This window comes from Diabrotica virgifera, chromosome 7 (assembly GCF_917563875.1).
Source record: "Diabrotica virgifera virgifera chromosome 7, PGI_DIABVI_V3a".
Classification (NCBI taxonomy): Eukaryota; Metazoa; Arthropoda; class Insecta; order Coleoptera; family Chrysomelidae; genus Diabrotica; species Diabrotica virgifera.
The window spans coordinates 102,548,409-102,567,717 of record NC_065449.1 but is presented as its reverse complement, the minus strand read 5'-3'; the positions used below and the strand labels follow the sequence as shown (position 1 = coordinate 102,567,717).

At 33.9% G+C, this 19,309-nt stretch overlaps 1 protein-coding gene across 4 annotated transcripts in view; it reads right to left on the bottom strand.

Moving 5' to 3' along the window:
• LOC114340329 (uncharacterized) overlaps window positions 1–19,309 on the bottom strand; it is a 153,697-nt gene that overhangs the window by 5,300 nt on the left and 129,088 nt on the right. For all 4 annotated transcript variants that reach the window (XM_050655786.1, XM_050655785.1, XM_050655787.1 and 1 more), the window contains 2 exons: window positions 14,168–14,421; window positions 11,293–11,721 (listed from right to left, as the gene is read on the bottom strand). In XM_050655786.1, the coding sequence (XP_050511743.1) occupies window positions 11,293–11,721; window positions 14,168–14,421 (683 nt within the window). The remainder of the gene's footprint in view (window positions 1–11,292; window positions 11,722–14,167; window positions 14,422–19,309) is intronic.

Below are 19,309 nucleotides of genomic sequence, written 5' to 3'. Positions count from 1 at the left end.
AATGCATAGTCGAGAAAATATAACACCTTGCCAGCCTAACTCTCAAGTCTTAATTATTTCAGTTCTCTTGCACAAACTACCTTTCTCATTTTATTGAAGTTGGTTCTTGCCTTCTCTATTCGAACTTTAATTTCTTTGGAGTAATCGTTTGTGTGATTAATTATTGTGCCAAGAAAGTTGTAGTTTTCAACTTGTTCTAGTCAGTCTTTTATCATTATTTTGGGTTTTTGATATCCTCATAAATTTAGTTTTCTTGATGTTTACTGATAATCCATATTGTTCTCCATACTCATCTATCTTGTTCATTAGCTTTTGGAGGTCTTGGAGGTTGTCCGCTATTATGATAGTGTCTTCCGCATATCTAATGTTGTTAATTGGCGTTCCATTTAGGTACCTTTATTCCTGCTGTTTCTTCCTCAATAACTTTTTTCATAATTTCTTCAGAGTATGCATTTAATAGTAGTAGTGACAATACACACCCCTGTCGCACTCCTCTTTTAATTTTGAACTCTTCTGATGTGTGTTCGTTAATGCGTATGTGTGCCTGCTGTTTATAATATAGATTTGTTATAATTCAAAGGTCATTGTATTGTAATTGTTTTGCTTTGAGGACGTCCATTAGCTCTTTGTGGCAGACTTTATCGAAAGCCTTGTTGTAATCTATGAAACAGACGTACATATCCTGGTTCACATCCAATCATCTCTGGATTAGTAATGTAAATCCAAAGTGGGTTTCTTCAATATTCATATCAAGTGTGGTAAATGGGTTTATGAATGATCTTTAAAAACATTTTAAGTGTGTGAGACATCAGGCTTATGGTGCGGTGGTCGTACACAAAACTTCACTGCACAAGTGAAACATTTTTACCCAAAATATGTAACCTATCTAGAAAACTGGAGTACAAATTTTCATGAATTTAAACTACTCAAAAGCATAGATCTAAAGTGGGCTCCACACTCTCGGCGAAGTTACTTCGCCAAAGTTGACCGAAGTCCGAAGTACCCTCTCTACACACTCGTTCTACTTCGCGAGGAAGTGCGATACCGACAAAGAGCGGTGCGATACCGACAAAGATCCCTTTGACCAGACCGACAGAAAATGGAAGTAGAACGAAGTGAGGCAAAGTTACACAAGGTGGCCGTCTACACTTTCGTACTTGTTGAACCTCGATCGACTTCGGCGAGAGTGTGGAGCTCGCATAAGAAGTGAAATAACATGGAACGATGTTTGTTATTCTCTCGAAGCTTTTAAATTGTATATCAAGGCAACCATGTTAAACGAAGATCAACTCTTTGACGAACTGGGAATTTTGAAAGACGTGGCTACAAGTGAAAAAATAGCTGAGTGGAACAGAAAAGAAAAAAATAGTCAGGATCGATGGCTTAAAGTTTTTAAGTGTGTAGATCAATTCAAACTGAAAAACTTTCCCTTCCGGGTACTAGTGCGGCTATCGAGTGTTTATTTTCTGTAATAAATAATTATTATTGGACGTCGGAAAAGTCACAAATGTCCATATCCACTCTCAAGGCAGCGACGCGACGCTGGTGTACGCAAATTTTGATGAGACTTGTATGAAATGTTTCATTTACTTCAGTCGACGCCGGACCTTCTTAAATTAATTTTAAGTTCAGAAGAATATGAATGATGCAAAAAACCGGAAGAAGATGAGGCTATTCCAGGTCTCTCATCTAAAAACTCTTAATTACAGGCTTGTAACTTTTTCAAAGTGAATGTAATGTGTTATATTTAGTTTGATTGATATAATTTTTTATGTTTAGCTACATAGTTCATTTATTTTTAATGCCAAAAAGTTATATTTGTCCAATAACAAGATACATTTTGCGTTTTTAATACATTTTTGTTTTTTGTACTTTTTTTTCTTTAAAAAGATATGGTCACCGTATATATACACCATTTTTTTAAAAAATTTACTGGCTATATTTTTGCTAAGTATATTTTTTCGACAAAATACCTACTATTTGAGTTATTTGCGAGAAACCCTCTAAAAGCGTGGTTATTTTGTTGAAAAAATGAACATATTCACTGCCAAATAACTCGAAAAGTATTGACTTAGTGAAAAAGCTCTATAGAACAAAAGTTACTTAAAATTAGCCAGTTTATCTATTTCCTGACTTTCTTTGGACGAATATTTTTTCACCCCTAAGAGGGGGTGAAAACCACCCCCAGGGCAAAAGCACATATCGGCACGATATCACTTTTTTTCTTTGACTTGTTAGCTATGTGTATGCCAAATTTCATGTCAATCCAAGCGGTTCTTTAAAATTTAGAGGTTTTGCAATATTTTACCGTTAAAGAACGGACTAAATATTGTTTTTTTAATTAATAATGAAGCGCATATGAGAGAACGGGCGATCGGGCTGCATTAACAACAAAAAAATAATATTTAAAATGAAACAAGACCAAATTGCTTATCGGGAGCTGATGAAAATAAGGCTTGAACTTGAATTTAGGCACTTCGTAGTTTAAAAAATAATATTTTTTAATTGTGTTTTCGAACCTAGAAAATCGTCATTTTTCGATTTTTTTCAGTTTTAAATTATTTATAACTCGGAAACCATTAACTTTAGAGGAAAATTACAAAAAACCTTTTTTGTTCACAATGATCCAAGGAATCTGAAATAATGTCTACCCGGGCCGAAAAAATTGATTTTTATAAATTGTTTAAAATGTTTTTTAATAAATGTAGCAATAACCCTGAAATTATGGCATTTAGGTATAGGAAATATCATATGAAAAATAATAATCAGTATACGTTAAGAATTTCAAAACACAAAAATATGCAGGGTGTTCCATTTGAAATAAGAAAGTTCATTAGATTTCCAGAAAAACGGTAGATTTGACAACAATGTAATTACCACTATAATATCGGCCGCATTAAAAGACCCTCACCCACCAAAATCCATAAAAATCGTTCTAGCGGTTTCCGAGAAATTACCCTGTTGCCAGACTTTTTCGCAACCCTGTACATTTATAAACAGTAGCTGCCGTATGTACAGCTGCGGCCATTGAATGGTTTACACCCTGACATATCTAGTAGGCGATTTTTTGGATTTTTACCTCGTTCAAACCCACATTTTACGTCATTACACAGTGGTTCCAAATCCTGAAAACGTTTCAAAATATAAGGCGAAAAAAAAGTCACTATCTAGGGATTTTCATGTTTACAGTTGTTTTCTCATACTTTCGTAGAGTCGTAATAAGCAGGTATAATGATAAGACTGGATGTATTCTGGTTCATAGCTCAGGAACAAGTGAGTAATATCCGAGTTTGGCCGGCAAAGTAAAAAAAAAAAAAATTTAAAGCACTCATGGGAGTGCCGACAGAAGTGAAAACTTATAGTATATAAATTACGAGCTCAATGCTTTTACCCATCCAAAAAGAAGTGCTATACCAAAGAATACATATCTCCCAAGAACCGACACAAACGGATTATCTATGAACTAAATTTTTATGCGCATGTGCCAGATCGGCCATTTCTCAATTTGTATGAATAGCAAATAATTTTGGTGACATTTGTCTTGTACAGGATCGGCGTTTGTTGTCACAGTTGTTTGTTTGGCTTGGCTTGGCGTTAGTATTTTGTTTTTGTATCAGTTTGTAGCTCATAATATTTTGTATAGACTTATTTTCTTATATATATTTTCTTATATAGCCTACAACTATTAATTGTTATTTTCCAACATTTATACAATTTAATTCTTTTTGAGATATCTTGATTATGTGAATTAATTATTTTAAGCTTTTTCATGAACTATAAACTATCGTATAAAAAATTAATTTTGTATTTATTGGGATTTCACAAAGAATTTGAATCTAAAATATCATACAAATTCTCTAACCTTTCTTTGACCTCTACTGTACCAAATGCATCTGCAGGAAGAGCACAAAGTCATATTTTATATGTGTTCATTCCACAAGCCACGTGCTGTGTTTAAAAAGTTGAGAATCCAATACTCACAAAAACTTCCATAAAGTACTTTTATCAGCAAACCTAAATTAAATTTAATAAACTATGTTTCATTAAATTGTTTCTGTAGTTTGTATAAAACAATAACTTAGGTCAAATATATAAAACAATTTATGACTGACTACTTGAAATTCAGGATTTTCAGGAGTAACATTATATAATTTAGCTAATTCAAAAAGTTTGATCCAATATCACTTGAAATTGTTTCAACATTCAAGTTAATGCTTGATAATTGACAATACACTCTTCATAATAGGTTTACATTCAAGCTGCTTTCATATGGAATATAAGCTTCTGACCATAATGATCAAAACGTTTCCATATATATATATTAATTAATATATTAATTAAAAAAATTACTTTTTCTCTTTTCTCGATTGCTTATTAGTTTTTATTGTATACTATATATATTTTTTCAGTTATTACATCTTTATATTTATAGAAATCAAATAGTACAATACTTATTGGTTTTTTATTTATTTACCCCGATATTCGACTTTAAAGAATGTACTGGCTGGTTTTGGCTGGAATGTACGGAATGTTTTGGCTGGTTTCCAAGACAATAAATATTGAAAATCTTGACATTCGATTTTAACATACAGTTTCTTGTTGTTGATCACGAACATTTGTCATCCAAAAAGAATTGGATTCCGTGACGGTTACAACGGCTGTTATTTTTCGATTATTTTACGAAATAACGAATATAATGAATTAGGAAATACCTCGACAAACAAGTAATTGGTCCTAGGTTTTCACCCAAAGTAATCGAAAGTTTGGAAGTCGATATTGGAACTCTTCGTGTAACTTTGCGTCGATTGATCTACGGTTTTACTAATTTTGTCATCTTCTTTTACATTCATATCATATTTTGAGTGACTTTAAAGCAGTACCTACGGTTGTAACTCTAAAACCGAAGTCCGATGTCAAATTTCTCATCTTTAATACCATACATGGGTTATAAGCTTTCATTCGACACCTCATTTGTCATTCTATCTGTATTAGTAACTGAGGAGTTATATTCGCGGTCGGACGGACAGACAGTCATGAAACCAGAAGTATATATTTGTTCTCGTCTTGCGAATGCGCGTCGAATAATATATCACTTGTGCTATTGCGGTGACTTTAAAAGAGTACTTCCGGTCGCATTTCTAAAACCGGAAGTCCTAGGTCAAATTTCCCACCTTTAGTACCATCCATGTATTATGAGCTTTCATTCGACACCTCATTTGTGATTCTACCTGGTATAGTAACGGAGGAGTTACATTTCCGGTCGGACGGACAGACAGTCTAGGTCAAATGTCTCACCTTGAGTACCATCCATGGATTATAAGCTTTCATTTGACACCTCATTTGTCATTCTACCTGGTATAGTGACTGAAGGAGTTATATTCGCGGTCGGACGGACAGACAGCCTATTAGGTCACACCAAGTCGTTCAAATTCTCACCAACTTGTTCACACTTTTTCAAAACTGGTGAAAACAACAAATTATATTTTGTATCGTTGTATCAATATAAGCCAAAAAGTATAATTAGTGAATGTCACGCCACTATAATATATTTTATTATTGATCTTTCAATGCTAAAATCAGGATAAAAAAGGTATTTTATCCATGGTTTTAATCAATATAATTCTCACCATTACTTTGTGTTGTATTTGCAACCTTTTGTAAATCAAAAATAATTCCACCATATTAAGAATGTCAACAAAAGCCGGCCCTGCATGCAACCTTTCTCTCAGTGCAACTAAAATTTTATTGATACACGCCAGAAATGTGCGAGACTTTTCTCAGTGTACTCGCGTGTACACTTGCCAACTCGATACTAAAATTAAGTACATGCTAACAACAAAAGAATCGCCGTCGTGTCGGTTCTTGTGAGAGATATGTATTCTTTGGCTATACCTATATTATATACCGATTGCGTACGTTCTAGGCTATTTATGTATACATACACATAATATATATACGTACGAAATTTAGTTCGGCAAAGTGATGACGGTCGCAAACTCAATACTTTTTCTCCATCTAAAAAGAGCACAACGCCCTAAAGAAGTTTTCACTTCAAAAATTTATTTCGTCGAAGCAATGACGGTCGCTAATTTAATCCTTTTTTCCCATCGAAAAAGTGCAAAACGTCCCTAAAGAAGTTTTCAGTTCAAAAATTTATTACGCCGAAGCGATGGCGGCCGCTAATTCAACACTTTTTCCCCAACTAAAAAGTGCACAACGTCCCAAAAAAGTTTTCACTTCAAAAATTTATTTCATCAAACAATGACTGTCGCTAATTTAATACTTTTTATCCATCTAAAAAGTGCACAACGTCCCTAAAGAAGTTTTCACTTCAAAAATTTATTTCGTCGAAGCAATAACGGTCGCTAATTCGATACTTCTTCCTCGTCCAAAAAGTGCACAACGTCCCTAAGGAAGTTTTCATTTCAAAAATTTATTTCGCCGAAGCGATGACGGTCGCTAATTCAACACTGTTTCCCCATCTAAAAAGTGTATTACATCCCTAAAAAAGTTTTCGCTTCAAAAATTTATTTCGCCGAAGCAATGACGGTCGATAATTCAATACTTTTTCTCCATCTAAAAAGGGCACAACGTCCCTAAAACTTCAAAAATTTATTTCGTCGAAGCAATGACGGTCGCTAATTTAATACTTTTTTTCCATCGAAAAAGTGCAAAACGACCCTAAAGAAGTTTTCAGTTCAAAAATTTATTTGGCCGAAGCGATGGCGGTCGCTAATTCAACACTTTTTCCCCAACTAAAAAGTGCACAACGTCACTAAAAAGTTTTCACTTCAAAAATTTATTTCGTCGAACCAATAACGGTCGCTAATTTAATACTTTTTCCCCATCTAAATAGTGCACAACGTCCCTAAAGAACTTTTCACCTCAAAAATTTATTTCGCCCAAGTGATGACGGTCGCTAATTAAATACTTTTTCCCCATCTAAAAAGGGCAAAACGTCCCTAAAGAAGTTTTCACTTCAAAACATTATTTCGTCGAAGTAATGACGGTCGCTAATTCAATACTTTTTCCCCATCTAAAAAGTGCACAACGTCACTAAAGAAGTTTTCACTTCAAAACTTATTTCGTCGAAGCAATGACGGTCGGGATGACGGTCGCTAATTCAATACTTTTTCCCCATCTAAAAAGTGCACAACGTCCCTAAAGAAGTTTTCATTTCAAAAATTTATTTCGTCGTAGCAATGACGGTCGCTAATTTAATACTTTTTCCCCATCTAAATAGTGCACAACGTCCCTAAAGAACTTTTCACCTCAAAAATTTATTTCGCCCAAGTGATGACGGTCGCCAATTAAATACTTTTTCCCCATCTAAAAAGGGCAAAACGTTCCTAAAGAAGTTTTCACTTCAAAACATTATTTCGTCGAAGCAATGACGGTCGGGATGACGGTCGCTAATTCTATACTTTTTCCCCATCTAAAAAGTGCACAACGTCCCTAAAGAAGTTTTCACGTCAAAACATTATTTCGTCGAAGCAACGACGGTCGCTAATTAAATACTTTTTCCCCATCTAAAAAGTGCACAACGTCCCTAAAGAAGTTTTCATTTCAAAAATTTATTTCGTCGAAGCAATGACGGTCGGGATGGCGGTCGCTAATTCAATACTTTTTCCCCATCTAAAAAGTGCACAACGTTTCTACAGAAGTTTTCACTTCAAAAATGTATTTCGTCGAATCAATGACGGTCGCTAATTCAATACTTTTTGCCCATCTAAAAAGTGCACAACGTCCCTAAAGAAGTTTTCACTTCAATAATATTAGTATTATTATACGTACATTATAATAATATATGTACAAAATTTATTTCGTCTATTCCGATGGGTGAGTTGCGGAATTTAATTGAAATAAATGTAATAAAAATAAATAAACAACGACGGTAATATTCTATTTATTGTGTGTAAACAAGCAGTGTGTTGTTGACCTACATAATATCGACGCTCGAAGGGTGTGCCTTATGCAGACGCTGGTAGAAAACTGACCGGCTCGAAACGAACCCCCCACCGTTATGTCAAATGATCTGCGGTTTCTTAGATCAAACAGAGACAGCCATAAATCGACAAGCTTTATGGATTTCAAGAATTTTTGACATTAGGAGGCTGGGACATTGTAATCAATTAAGAAATGTTTCTTTGAAAGAAACATTAATCTTATACAATCTGTTCAACGTTTCGTTGTGAGCGGCCGTGGGTAACGGCATAAACGCTGGCCTCATACGCCAGTAGACGTGGGTTCGATCCCTGCCAAAGACAAACCATTTTCATTTCCAATAATGACACGAGCCGTCTCACCGTGCCTCGGAGAGTACGTTAAGCCGTCGGTCCCCCTGGGCTAGTGTACATCGCCACTAGTTACTTAAATTACTTAGCCAAACAGGGTTAAAGATGTAATTGGCGCTGGAACTATCCGAAAGGATCTCCCCGGCAAAAATGCCATACGATATTATTATTATAACGTTTCGTTTAACATCTGCCCTGTATTTACATGTGAATTTTGTCATTTCGTTTTGCGAAAGGTTATTAAAAAATAAGAATTAAAATTAGCAGAAAATAGTAATTACAGCGTAATGATATACGTCGAAGCGATGACGGTCGTGAAATCAATTTTTTCCCCGTCCCAAAATAGATTAAATACTTTTATACAATTTATGTATACATACACATAATATAGATACGTACAAAATTTATTTCGCCGAAGAGATGACGGTCGCGAAATAAATCCGTCGCGAAATAAATCCTTTTTCCCCATCCTAAAATAGGTTTTACATTTATTTTAAATTTAAAAACTTCTATACAATTTATATATACATACACATAATCCACCTATATATTATGTACAAAATTTATTTCGCAGAAGCTATGACAGTCGCGATGATGGTTGCGAAATCAATCCTTTTTCCCCATCCTAAAATATGTTTTACATTTATTTTAAATTTAAATACCTCTGCACAATTTATATATACATACACTATCGCAACTATCCAAAAATCGCACAACGTCCCTAAAGATGACGGTCGCGAATTCAATGCTTTTTCCCCTATCCAAAAATCGCACAACGTCCCTAAAGAAGTTTTCACTTAAAAAAAAAAACAACTGTAAACATGAAAATCCCTAATAGTCCTGTCGCCAGTGGGGGTACAACGGCCTCCTTAATTCAGATGGACTTACCCAAGTTTTTTTTATGTATTTTGACCCGTAGAACACGAATTTTTTGGGTAACAGTCGATCCGGATGTCGATAAGATTGTTATAAGAACTTGAGGAATCACATAACAGCGATTTTTCACAAAACAAAACATTGTTTTGTATTTTTTGGGTCATTTTAAGCAAAAAAAGTTTTTACAAGTTTTTTCGTAGCATGCATAGTTTTCGACATAAACGCGGTTGAACTTTCAAAAAATCGAAAAATTGCAATTTTTGAACCCGAATAACTTTTGACTGAAAAATAAAATAACAATTCTGTTTACCGCATTTGAAAGTTCAAGTCAAATTCTATCGGTTTTGATTACTTTCATTGCCAAAAATTAATTTTTTTATTGTTAAACAAAGCTATAAACACATAGTGATTGAATGATATTTTCAATGCATTTCCCATTTGAAATCGAACGAGTAGGCGCGAATACACACAATTTCTACATAGATTACGTACATTAAAACGCATGCATTGGGCACGGGAAACAATGTGTTTATGGCTTTGTTTAACAAATAAAACTTAATTTTTAGCAATGAAAACAATCAAAACCGATAGAATTTGACTTGAACTTCCAAATGCAGTAAGCAGAATTGCTATTTTATGTTCTAATCAAAAGTTATTCGGGTTCAAAAATTGCACTTTTTCGATTTTTTGAAAGTTCAACCGCGTTTATCTCGAAAACTATGCATCCTACGAAAAAACTTGTAGGACCATTTTTTGCTGAGAATCACCCAACAAATACAAAAAAATGTTTTGTTTTGCGAAAAATCGCTGTTATGCAATTACTCAAGTTCTTTGTTTATAACAATCTTATCGACATCCGGATCAACTGTTACCCAAAAAATTCGTGTTCTACGGGTTAAAATACATAAAAATAACTTGGGTAAGTCCATCTGAATTAAGGAGGCCGTTGTACCCCCCCTGGCGACAGGACTATAAATAGGGACTTTTTATTTTACCCCATGACCACGTTTTCAGCATTCGGAACCACTGTGCACCGACACAAAATTCCACCACCCAAAAGTTTTGATTAAGTTTGACAATTTATAACTTTCTTATTTGCACTCCGATTTTCAAGATTCTTGCATCAGTTTAAAGGTATTTGATTTGGTGTCGTTTGTTATTATTTCGGTAACAAAAAATGTTTGCTTAGATGGCATTATACGGGTGGTGAATGGAAACAGAAACGTTGTATTTTCTCCTAACTTTAAAAAATTCTGTGGAAAAATTGGAGGGCTGATTTTGTATTATCCTCGAGATATTCCTAAGATTTTGCTTTTTGAATTATCTGAATATCTCTTTATTTGTAAGAGCTGTACAATTTTTTGTAAATAAAAACACTGATTAACTCATAAACATAAATATCTTATATAGAGGTTGGATTGATAATATTAGAATGGCACTCATGCAGCCCAGATCTCAATCCTCTTGAGCATTTATGTGAGGAATTAAAAATAGCTATTCGCCGTCTTCTAGGCATCCAGAAAATTTGGTACAGTTGTGGCTCTGGTAGAGGAATATCGGGCTATTCCCAAGGCAAGGATAACACATCTTTATTCGATGCCAAACAGAATGCGAGCAGTCGTTGCTGCGTGACAGGTGGACATACCCGCTATTGAATTGTTTTGTTGTTAATTTTGTTTTTTGTTAATAATTTTAGTGCGTTTGATATTTTTAATTAAGTATACTTCCAAAGCAGTGTTTTTATTTACAGCTTTTAAAAGAAAAGAGATATTCGAATAATTCAAAAAACAAAATCTTAGGGATACCTCCAGGATAATACAGAAGGAGTATGCAACAAAATCAGCCCTTCAATTTTTTTCAAAGAATTTTTTTAGGAGAAAATACAACGCTTCCATGCATCCCCGTATAATACCATCTAGGCAAAAAAAATTTGTTACCGGAATAATAGCAAACGACATGAAAACATGTACCTACAAACTGATGCAAGAATCTTAAAAATCGGAGTGCAAATAATAAAGTTATAAATTGTCAAACATAATCAAAATTTTGAATGGCGGAATTTTGTACTGGTGAGTGTATTTCGTACTAAAAAGAAAATCGCTAAGAACTCTTGTCTACTTACATTACTATTACTGATTGAAGAGGGACTCTTTTGGCCGTGTTTCGAGTTCGGCTTATCTTCATCATCGTCGTTTTCTGTTTCTTTTTGATCATCTTTATCTTTAGAATTTGAATCTAAACTGACAAATTTCCTTAATTTTTCCACTCGGTCAGGTTCTTGAAGCTCCAGCTTTTTTAAATAATTTATTAAATTGTGTTGTTCTTCAGTTGATAGATCTTTGAAATTCTGCAAAAGCGTCTGTAAATCTGAATCTGATAGGTTTTCCATATTACTTGTAGAATTTTTCCCTGGACTTGGAGTTAAAGGCTCTGTCAGTTGATCTAAGTTAGCGTTTTCTTTATTTTGAGATCCAGAACCGGTCATCATTTGTAGGAATCCTGCAGTTGTTACAGGTTTAGTTGTAACTTTGGATGCTTCTGCCATAGCAACCTAAAAAAGAATAGATATATTAATGCATATTACTATTTTATTGAATGTTTAATAACAATCTAGATCAACATAACATATCACAATAAAAATCAATATTAACATCCTCGCAAGGATAAGACCCGGCGCAAATTGAACCTAACCGAGACACAACGTGCGTTGGCGGGACGGGTGACCCGTGCATTTATTTTTCTAGCGAACCGCATATTGAAGCCAACCTGACCCAACCATTGGCTGTCGCTGTGGCAAATAGAGACCGAAAAAATCAGTGCGGAGGTGTAACGGTTAGGTTCTCAGTGGTACTGGGTACAAATACTGATTACAAAATACTGATGTATCTGATCCTTGTACTGAATTGAGTAGGCAACTTTAAATCGTTAATTCCATACCTGTAACTCGTAACGTTTTAAATATCTTAACACGTCCCTAGTAGTCGTAGCGGTATGACTTTCGAAGACATTGAATTTGATCATAAAGAGGGTGCATAAAAAGATATCTTACACTGAGTATTTTATTTCTGCACATAATACAATATTGTAATTGTACCTAATTAAAATAATATCAGAGTTATTTAATAATCCCTCCGCTTGTGATCGGTCATAAAAACTAACGCTATCTGAATATTTCGTTTTTAATTTTTAAGCATAAACAAAAATGTAATATGCCGACAAGTTGAATTTGAGAATATGTAATACGATATTTTTATCGATCACGGTTTTAAGTAACATTAATCATTTTTCATTGATATAATCTGTAGATTTAGGGAATTACATTTTTTTATACCTACAGAGGGGGATTACGCCATCATTATTTGTGACATCATTTCATTAGCAACCTTATTTTTCTAATGTGTTATTGTAAAGGCATAACTATGATTATTAATTTCGTATCGCCGCTTATTTAGTCTACTACTTAGTAATAAAGTTATCAGAATTTAATGACAAAGACAAAGGAGTTTTCACTCGGGGTTTTGACTACGCTAATATTTTTATTTATCAGAATAAATTGTACTTAGGAATCCGTATTCATTTCATTTCCTATTTTCTCCCATACGTCGTCTTTCAATTTCGTCCTCATATCATATAGTCCTCGAGGCTAGTATTATACCACGTGTATATCCCGAACGAGTTCAATTAGCTTCGATATGTCCCGCAAACAAAAACAAGTAAAGTTTGTTTAGCAGTAAATGGTTGACTTCAATGGTCAATACTGGTACTTCAATAGTATAAAAGGCCTGGTTTCAGGTAAAATTTAAATATGTTTGAATGTTTGTTTTTCTATAATCTTAGCAATTAAAATAGATTTAATTTATTTTAAAACTCATTTGAAAACATTAATTTCAGGTATACAGTGATGAGCGTGCTTATAACCCGCAAAATAGCCCAAAATATGGAAAACGTATTAAGTCGTGAGATAAAAAGAAATGGAACTAGTGGAGCTGGGAGATTTAGCGATATTAACATATAAATTCACATTATATTGATTGTTTCCCACCTTTACATGTATCAGAGGAGTATGTCAACTAAAACTGTCACTGTGAAAGTGGCAGTTGCCAAACTCGTCCGATACGTCTAAAGGTGGGAAACAATCAATATAATGTAAATTTTTAGGTTAATATCGCTAAATTTCCCAGCTCGACTAGTTGCATTTCTTTTTATCTCACAACTCAATACGTTTTTCATCTTTTATGCTATTTTGCCGGTTATTAGCGCGCTCATCACTGTATAAGGCAAAGCAATATATTTTATATCCGTTCTTTTTGTTTTTGTCGTCGTAATTATTTTAAATTTTGTGGATCCTTTGCTTTATTATAGGAGTACCGTCTAGTCAATGTTAACTGTCAAAAGACCAACTCTGTCTACCTCGTTTACTTATCGCTCCGGACCGGTCTTAACAATGGGCCAAGTCAGATAAATTTAATAATATTTACGACCGCACTAATTAAAGTCAACCATTTACTGCTAAACAAACTTTAAAAATAAACATCTGGCAGTGAGACCTGCGAGCGCAAGCACTTATCATAGGTTGGGTTCAATTTGCGGTGTCTAGTGTCTCGCTTCTAAGCGTGCTTTACAAAACTGTCCACGCAGTTCGCCGGCATAGTTTGTGTCTCGCTTAGGTTCAGTTTGCGCCGGCGCTAAATAAAGACTAAATACACCTTTTGTGTAATTCTTTTTATTGTGAGTTATAGCTTTAACAAGTTACTGTGGAAGTTATTGTATAATCTTAATTTTTTAGAAGCCGCCGCGATGAAACCACAATACCCACATGTATGAAGCCGAGTTTCCACAAAACAACTATAAAATTAAAGTCACGACACCACTCAAAAACATCGACAAAATAAATTCAGAGTTGTTAAAGCTATACCTCACAACAAGTAACAAACTACATCCGACTACGCTACCGTAATATGAATATTGAACTATCATCACAAAGAAATATTACTTACCACTGCATTAATAAGTTGTTCCAATTCAGCTTGTGTTACATCTGTTTTTCCTTGAGCTACAAGCGCGTTAGCGATTTGTCTAGCAATAGCAGCTTTATCCACTCCACCGCTAGAGTTTAAAGCCTCCTTTGGAAGAAGTTTTTCTCGGTTTTTCTTTCTTTGACCAGCCTCGTGCATCAAAGCCGCTATCTTCTTTATAGCTTTTTTGAATGCTCGTTGTTGAATATGGTCTACTAGCCCAGCAATCATTTGACCTATGTAAACCAATATTTATATTTTACTTTAACAGAACTTATAATATTTCTACAAAAAGATTATACTCAATGAGTTCTTCAGTATCGTGATAGACTTGCTAGGTACCGGACGTATTTCTATCAACAAAACCAGTGATAATTACCGATATCGGCTATTAATTATTTAATTTTTACTTTGTAAACTAGTTTAAACTCTTTTTGCGATAAAGTGTACGGAGTGTAAATAGCTCCCCCTAAATGGGGGAAGCTGTAAATATAAAGACGCCGTTAGGTGTAACGATTAATCAGACAGTGAGTGTAAATAACTCTAAAAGTGATGCGAATTATGAATCGGTCCCCGTACAAGAGATGGATACCACTGCTTGTTCTGAAGCAACAGCTGGAACCAGTCGTCAGCTCATTAGTGATAATGAAAAGGATATTCATAAACAAAACAAAATACCTAAACTTTTTAACCTAAGGAATGGAGATAAGTATAATTTGAATAATATTTGTGTTTATATCGAACGGAAAAATATTCAAAAATGCAGGTCGTTTACATCCTTTATATGTGGCAGATCTCTTACATAAGAAATTGAACGTTAAGAATATTATTCAAATTCGAAGCGTTGGAAAAAATAGAATAAAAGTTTGTCTAAAAACATGTTCTGATGCCAATGCTTTAGTAAACAATCCTCTTTTATCAGAAAATGATCTTGTAGCGTTTATACCAAATCATTTATTGGAAATTAAGGGTTTGATAAGAGATGTTGATACTCAATACGATACGAAATATATTTTAGATAATATAACATCTCCCGCAACAGTAGTTGATGTTAAACGTACACATCGTAGAATAGAAAAGGATGGTGATATACAGTATGTCCCCAAAAAAACCGTTATTGTAACCTTTGAAGGGAATTTTTTACCCAATTATATTTCAATAAATAGTGTTTATTTTTCGGTAGAGCGGTTTTTCAGCAGAATTACTCAATGTTTCCGGTGTCTGCTTTTTGGACACATTTCCGGGAACTGTAAAAAGGTTGAGGAATTGTGCATTAAATGTAGTAACGTAAAAGGCGAAAATCACGTTTGTAACGATTCAGAAATTCGCTGTATATATTGCAAAACTAATGACCATGTTTCCATTTCAAGAAAATGTCCGCATTATGAGAAACAACGTAAAATTAAGAATATTATGGTTGTGGAGAATATTTCCTTTATTGAAGCAAGAGAAAAATATGAAATGTCTTATTCGGGAATATCTGTTAAAAATAGATTTTCTATTTTGTCCAACGAAAATTTTCCGCTTTTACCAGCAGTTGAATCCAGGTCTGGAAATTCTAACTCCTTTTTACACTCCAATTTTAAGAAAAATAGCAATTATGTTCTGCCCACACATCCTACACGTAGTCCTACCGGCAACAGCAATAAAAAACGTCGAATTTCTAATGACACTCCTCCTCCACAACCGATGTTCCCTTTTCAGTTTGGCCCTAATCAACCATTGCCTCGAAATAATAATCCACCAACTTATCAAGATTTAAATAATAAAAACATTGTAAAGTCAATTGCAGATTTTATAGTTGATTTTTTAAAAAGTATTCATACTATTGAAGATATAAAAAATTTAAATAATGATTTAATTCAAACAAGAATAAATAAAGTGTTGGAGGACACATGTAAAAAGTAACCTTCACTCCATTACTAAAGACATTAAATATTTGTCAGTGGAACGCACGTTCTGCTGTTTCCAATAAAAATAGTTTAATGCATTATCTTGTAAATAATAATATTGATGTGGCAATAATAAGTGAAACATGGTTTAAACCCAATAAAGTATATAGTTTTGTAGGTTATAATGTAATTCGTAAGGATAGACAAGATGGTTTTTCTGGAGTTTGCATTTTGATCAAAAAATCGATTTCACAATTTTCAACTCCATGTATTATTGGTGGGGATTTTAACGCGCATCATTCTACCTGGGGATCGCATAAAAACGATTCTATTGGTAAACAACTCATTGAAGCAAGTAATAATTGTGATTTTGTAGTTATGAATACGGGCGAACCTACGTGCATTACCCGGCCAGGCTGCAATGATTCTATGATAGATGTTACCTTTTGCTCCTCGGATGTAGCTAGTGATATAGATTGGGCAGTTTACACTGACACACTAGGATCGAATCATTTTATGATAAAAATAACTCTTGCAATGCAACAAATTTCGCAGGATATCACAGTTCCGCGATATAGATGGAACCTAAAAGGAGCTAATTGGGAGCAATATAAAGAGATTGTGGAAGACTACTTTTATAATTTTACTGATGCAGAATATCCAACCACCAAAGAAAAATATGCATTCTTAATCAATTGTATAAATAATGCAGCACAAAGAACTTTAAAAGAATACAGACCATTTAAGTGCAAAAATCGAACACCTTCACCATGGTGGGATGCAGAATGTGACAACATAATTTCTGAAAGAAAACATTTACTGCGAGTATACAAAGAAACCCCCACAAAAGATAATTTTCTTGCTTACCAAAAATGTATGGCACTTACTAAACGAACATTAAAAGAAAAAGCTAAAAAAAGTTGGATTGAATGGTGTTCCAATCTCAACAAAAATACTCCAGCGAGCATGATATGGAAACAAGCAAAAAAAAATGAATCGTAAAACAATAAATTTGGATAAGCCACATAATGATGATTTAATAGATGAGTTTTTTAATCATGTAGCTCCCCAGACTGTTCCTTCCACTGTAAATATCGAACAAACGTTCTTAGATAAAAATCATTTTTTGGCAAATAATTTTCACATTAATGAACTAAATTATGCTTTAATAAATAAAAAATGTACTGCCCCGGGTTTTGATCAAATAAAGTATCCAATGTTAGAGAACCTACCAATTATACAAATTTTTGATGAGATGCTTGCAGGTGAATGCATTGAAGACTTTAGAAAAAATATAAACACCGATTCCTAAACAAGGTAAAGACCCTAATTTGGCCCATTCGTATAGACCGATTTCTCTGCTATCATGTGTGCAAAAAACTTTCGAACGTATGATAAAACATAGGCTAGAATGGTGGCTACATAAAAAAGACCTGCTTACGCCCTATCAATTTGCATATAAAAGAGGAGTGGGTACGCTAGATGCACTTACAACCTTAGTAACAAATATTCAAAATAATTTCTCTAGAAATAACTGTCTTCCAACAATTTTTATTGATATTGAGAAAGCATATGACACCTTAAGCTTACATATTTTGAGTAAAAAAATGATTATTGATTTTAAAATTCCTAAGGCAATAGTACATGCTATTATCGGATTATATTCAGAAAGACATGTTTATATCAGGGATTTTAACAACCATTTATTAGGCCCAAGATATGTTTTTACAGGAATTCCACAAGGAGCTGTCTTAAGTCCTTTGCTTTTCAATTTATACACAGCTGACCTACATAAATTAAAGTTGGAAAAATATCCTTTTAAGATTATCCAATATGCAGATGACTTCAGCATATACTGCGAAACAAAGAAGAGAGATGAAGCTTTTGGATTTTCAATGGATACTTACAATGTTGTAGAAATATGGTTGGAAGAAAACCACCTTCAACTGTCGACCACAAAATCAGCAATGACCATTTTCAGTAGACATAATATTCCCAATATAGAAACATTTATAGTAAAACAGCGAGAAATTCCTTTTAAAAAGGTAGTTAAATATTTGGGCATTATACTGGATGACAAACTCACATGGAAATTTCACATAGAATATATGTTAAATAGATGTGAAAAAGGCCTAAACTTTCTGAAAATGACAACTAAAACTTGGTGGGGAACAGATGTTCAGACTTCCTTACTTTTTTATAGGACGTACATTTGCTCTATCGTAGATTATGGATGTTGGTTATATGGATCTGCCAGCAAGAACTTACTAAACAAATTAAACATATTTATAAACCAGTGTCTGCGGATCTGTATTGGTGCCATGAAGACAACTTCTATTGAGCCCCTTTATGTTGAAGCACTTGAGCCTCCAATTTCTCTTAGAAGACATTTCCTGGCCGAAAAAATTTTACTGAAAATTAAACACCAGAACACTTTCCTTTATACCGAATTAATAAATTTAAACAATTATGATTTAACGAATAAATATTGGATAAAGAAAAACTCTCCAACCCTATGTGAAGCTCTTAGAGAAAACACAGTTTCTGCTGATGACGCTATTAACTTAAAATCACACACAGATATAAATGATTTTGAAACATTTTTTTATGACGTTAAATTTATTAAACCAAATTATGTAAAGAGCAAATAACAACATTATAACAAGCATCTTATCCAATTGGGATTACCACAGTACTATCTACACGGATGCCTCCAAATCAGAAGACGGTACAGGATGTGCCTTTTACATCCCCATGGAAAAGGTAGAAAAAATGTTCAAATTAAAAGCAAATATTTCCATATTTAGTGCGGAAGCAATTGCCATATATCAAGCCCTAGTTTTTGTTTCTAACAGGGAATCCTCCGTTATTGTTGTTACAGATGCGATGTCAGTTCTCACAGCTATTAACCAACCTATTTTTCCAACCACATACTCCAATCCCTATATAATATTAATTAAAAAATTGGTGAAACAATTTAAAGAAAATAAAAAAAATGTGATATTTATATGGGCCAAAGCACACAGTGGGATTAAACATAATGAGCATGTGGACCAATTAGCCAAATTAAGTATTTATTCAGGGGATACCACAGAATATCTACCAAGTATTTCTGATTTGGTTGCCACACGTAAGGCAGCCATGAAACATAAATGGAGTGACCTATGGTCTGAGTTTTGCTTTACCAACCCAAATAGATACACTTCTTTACACACAACTGTCCCTGTTTCAC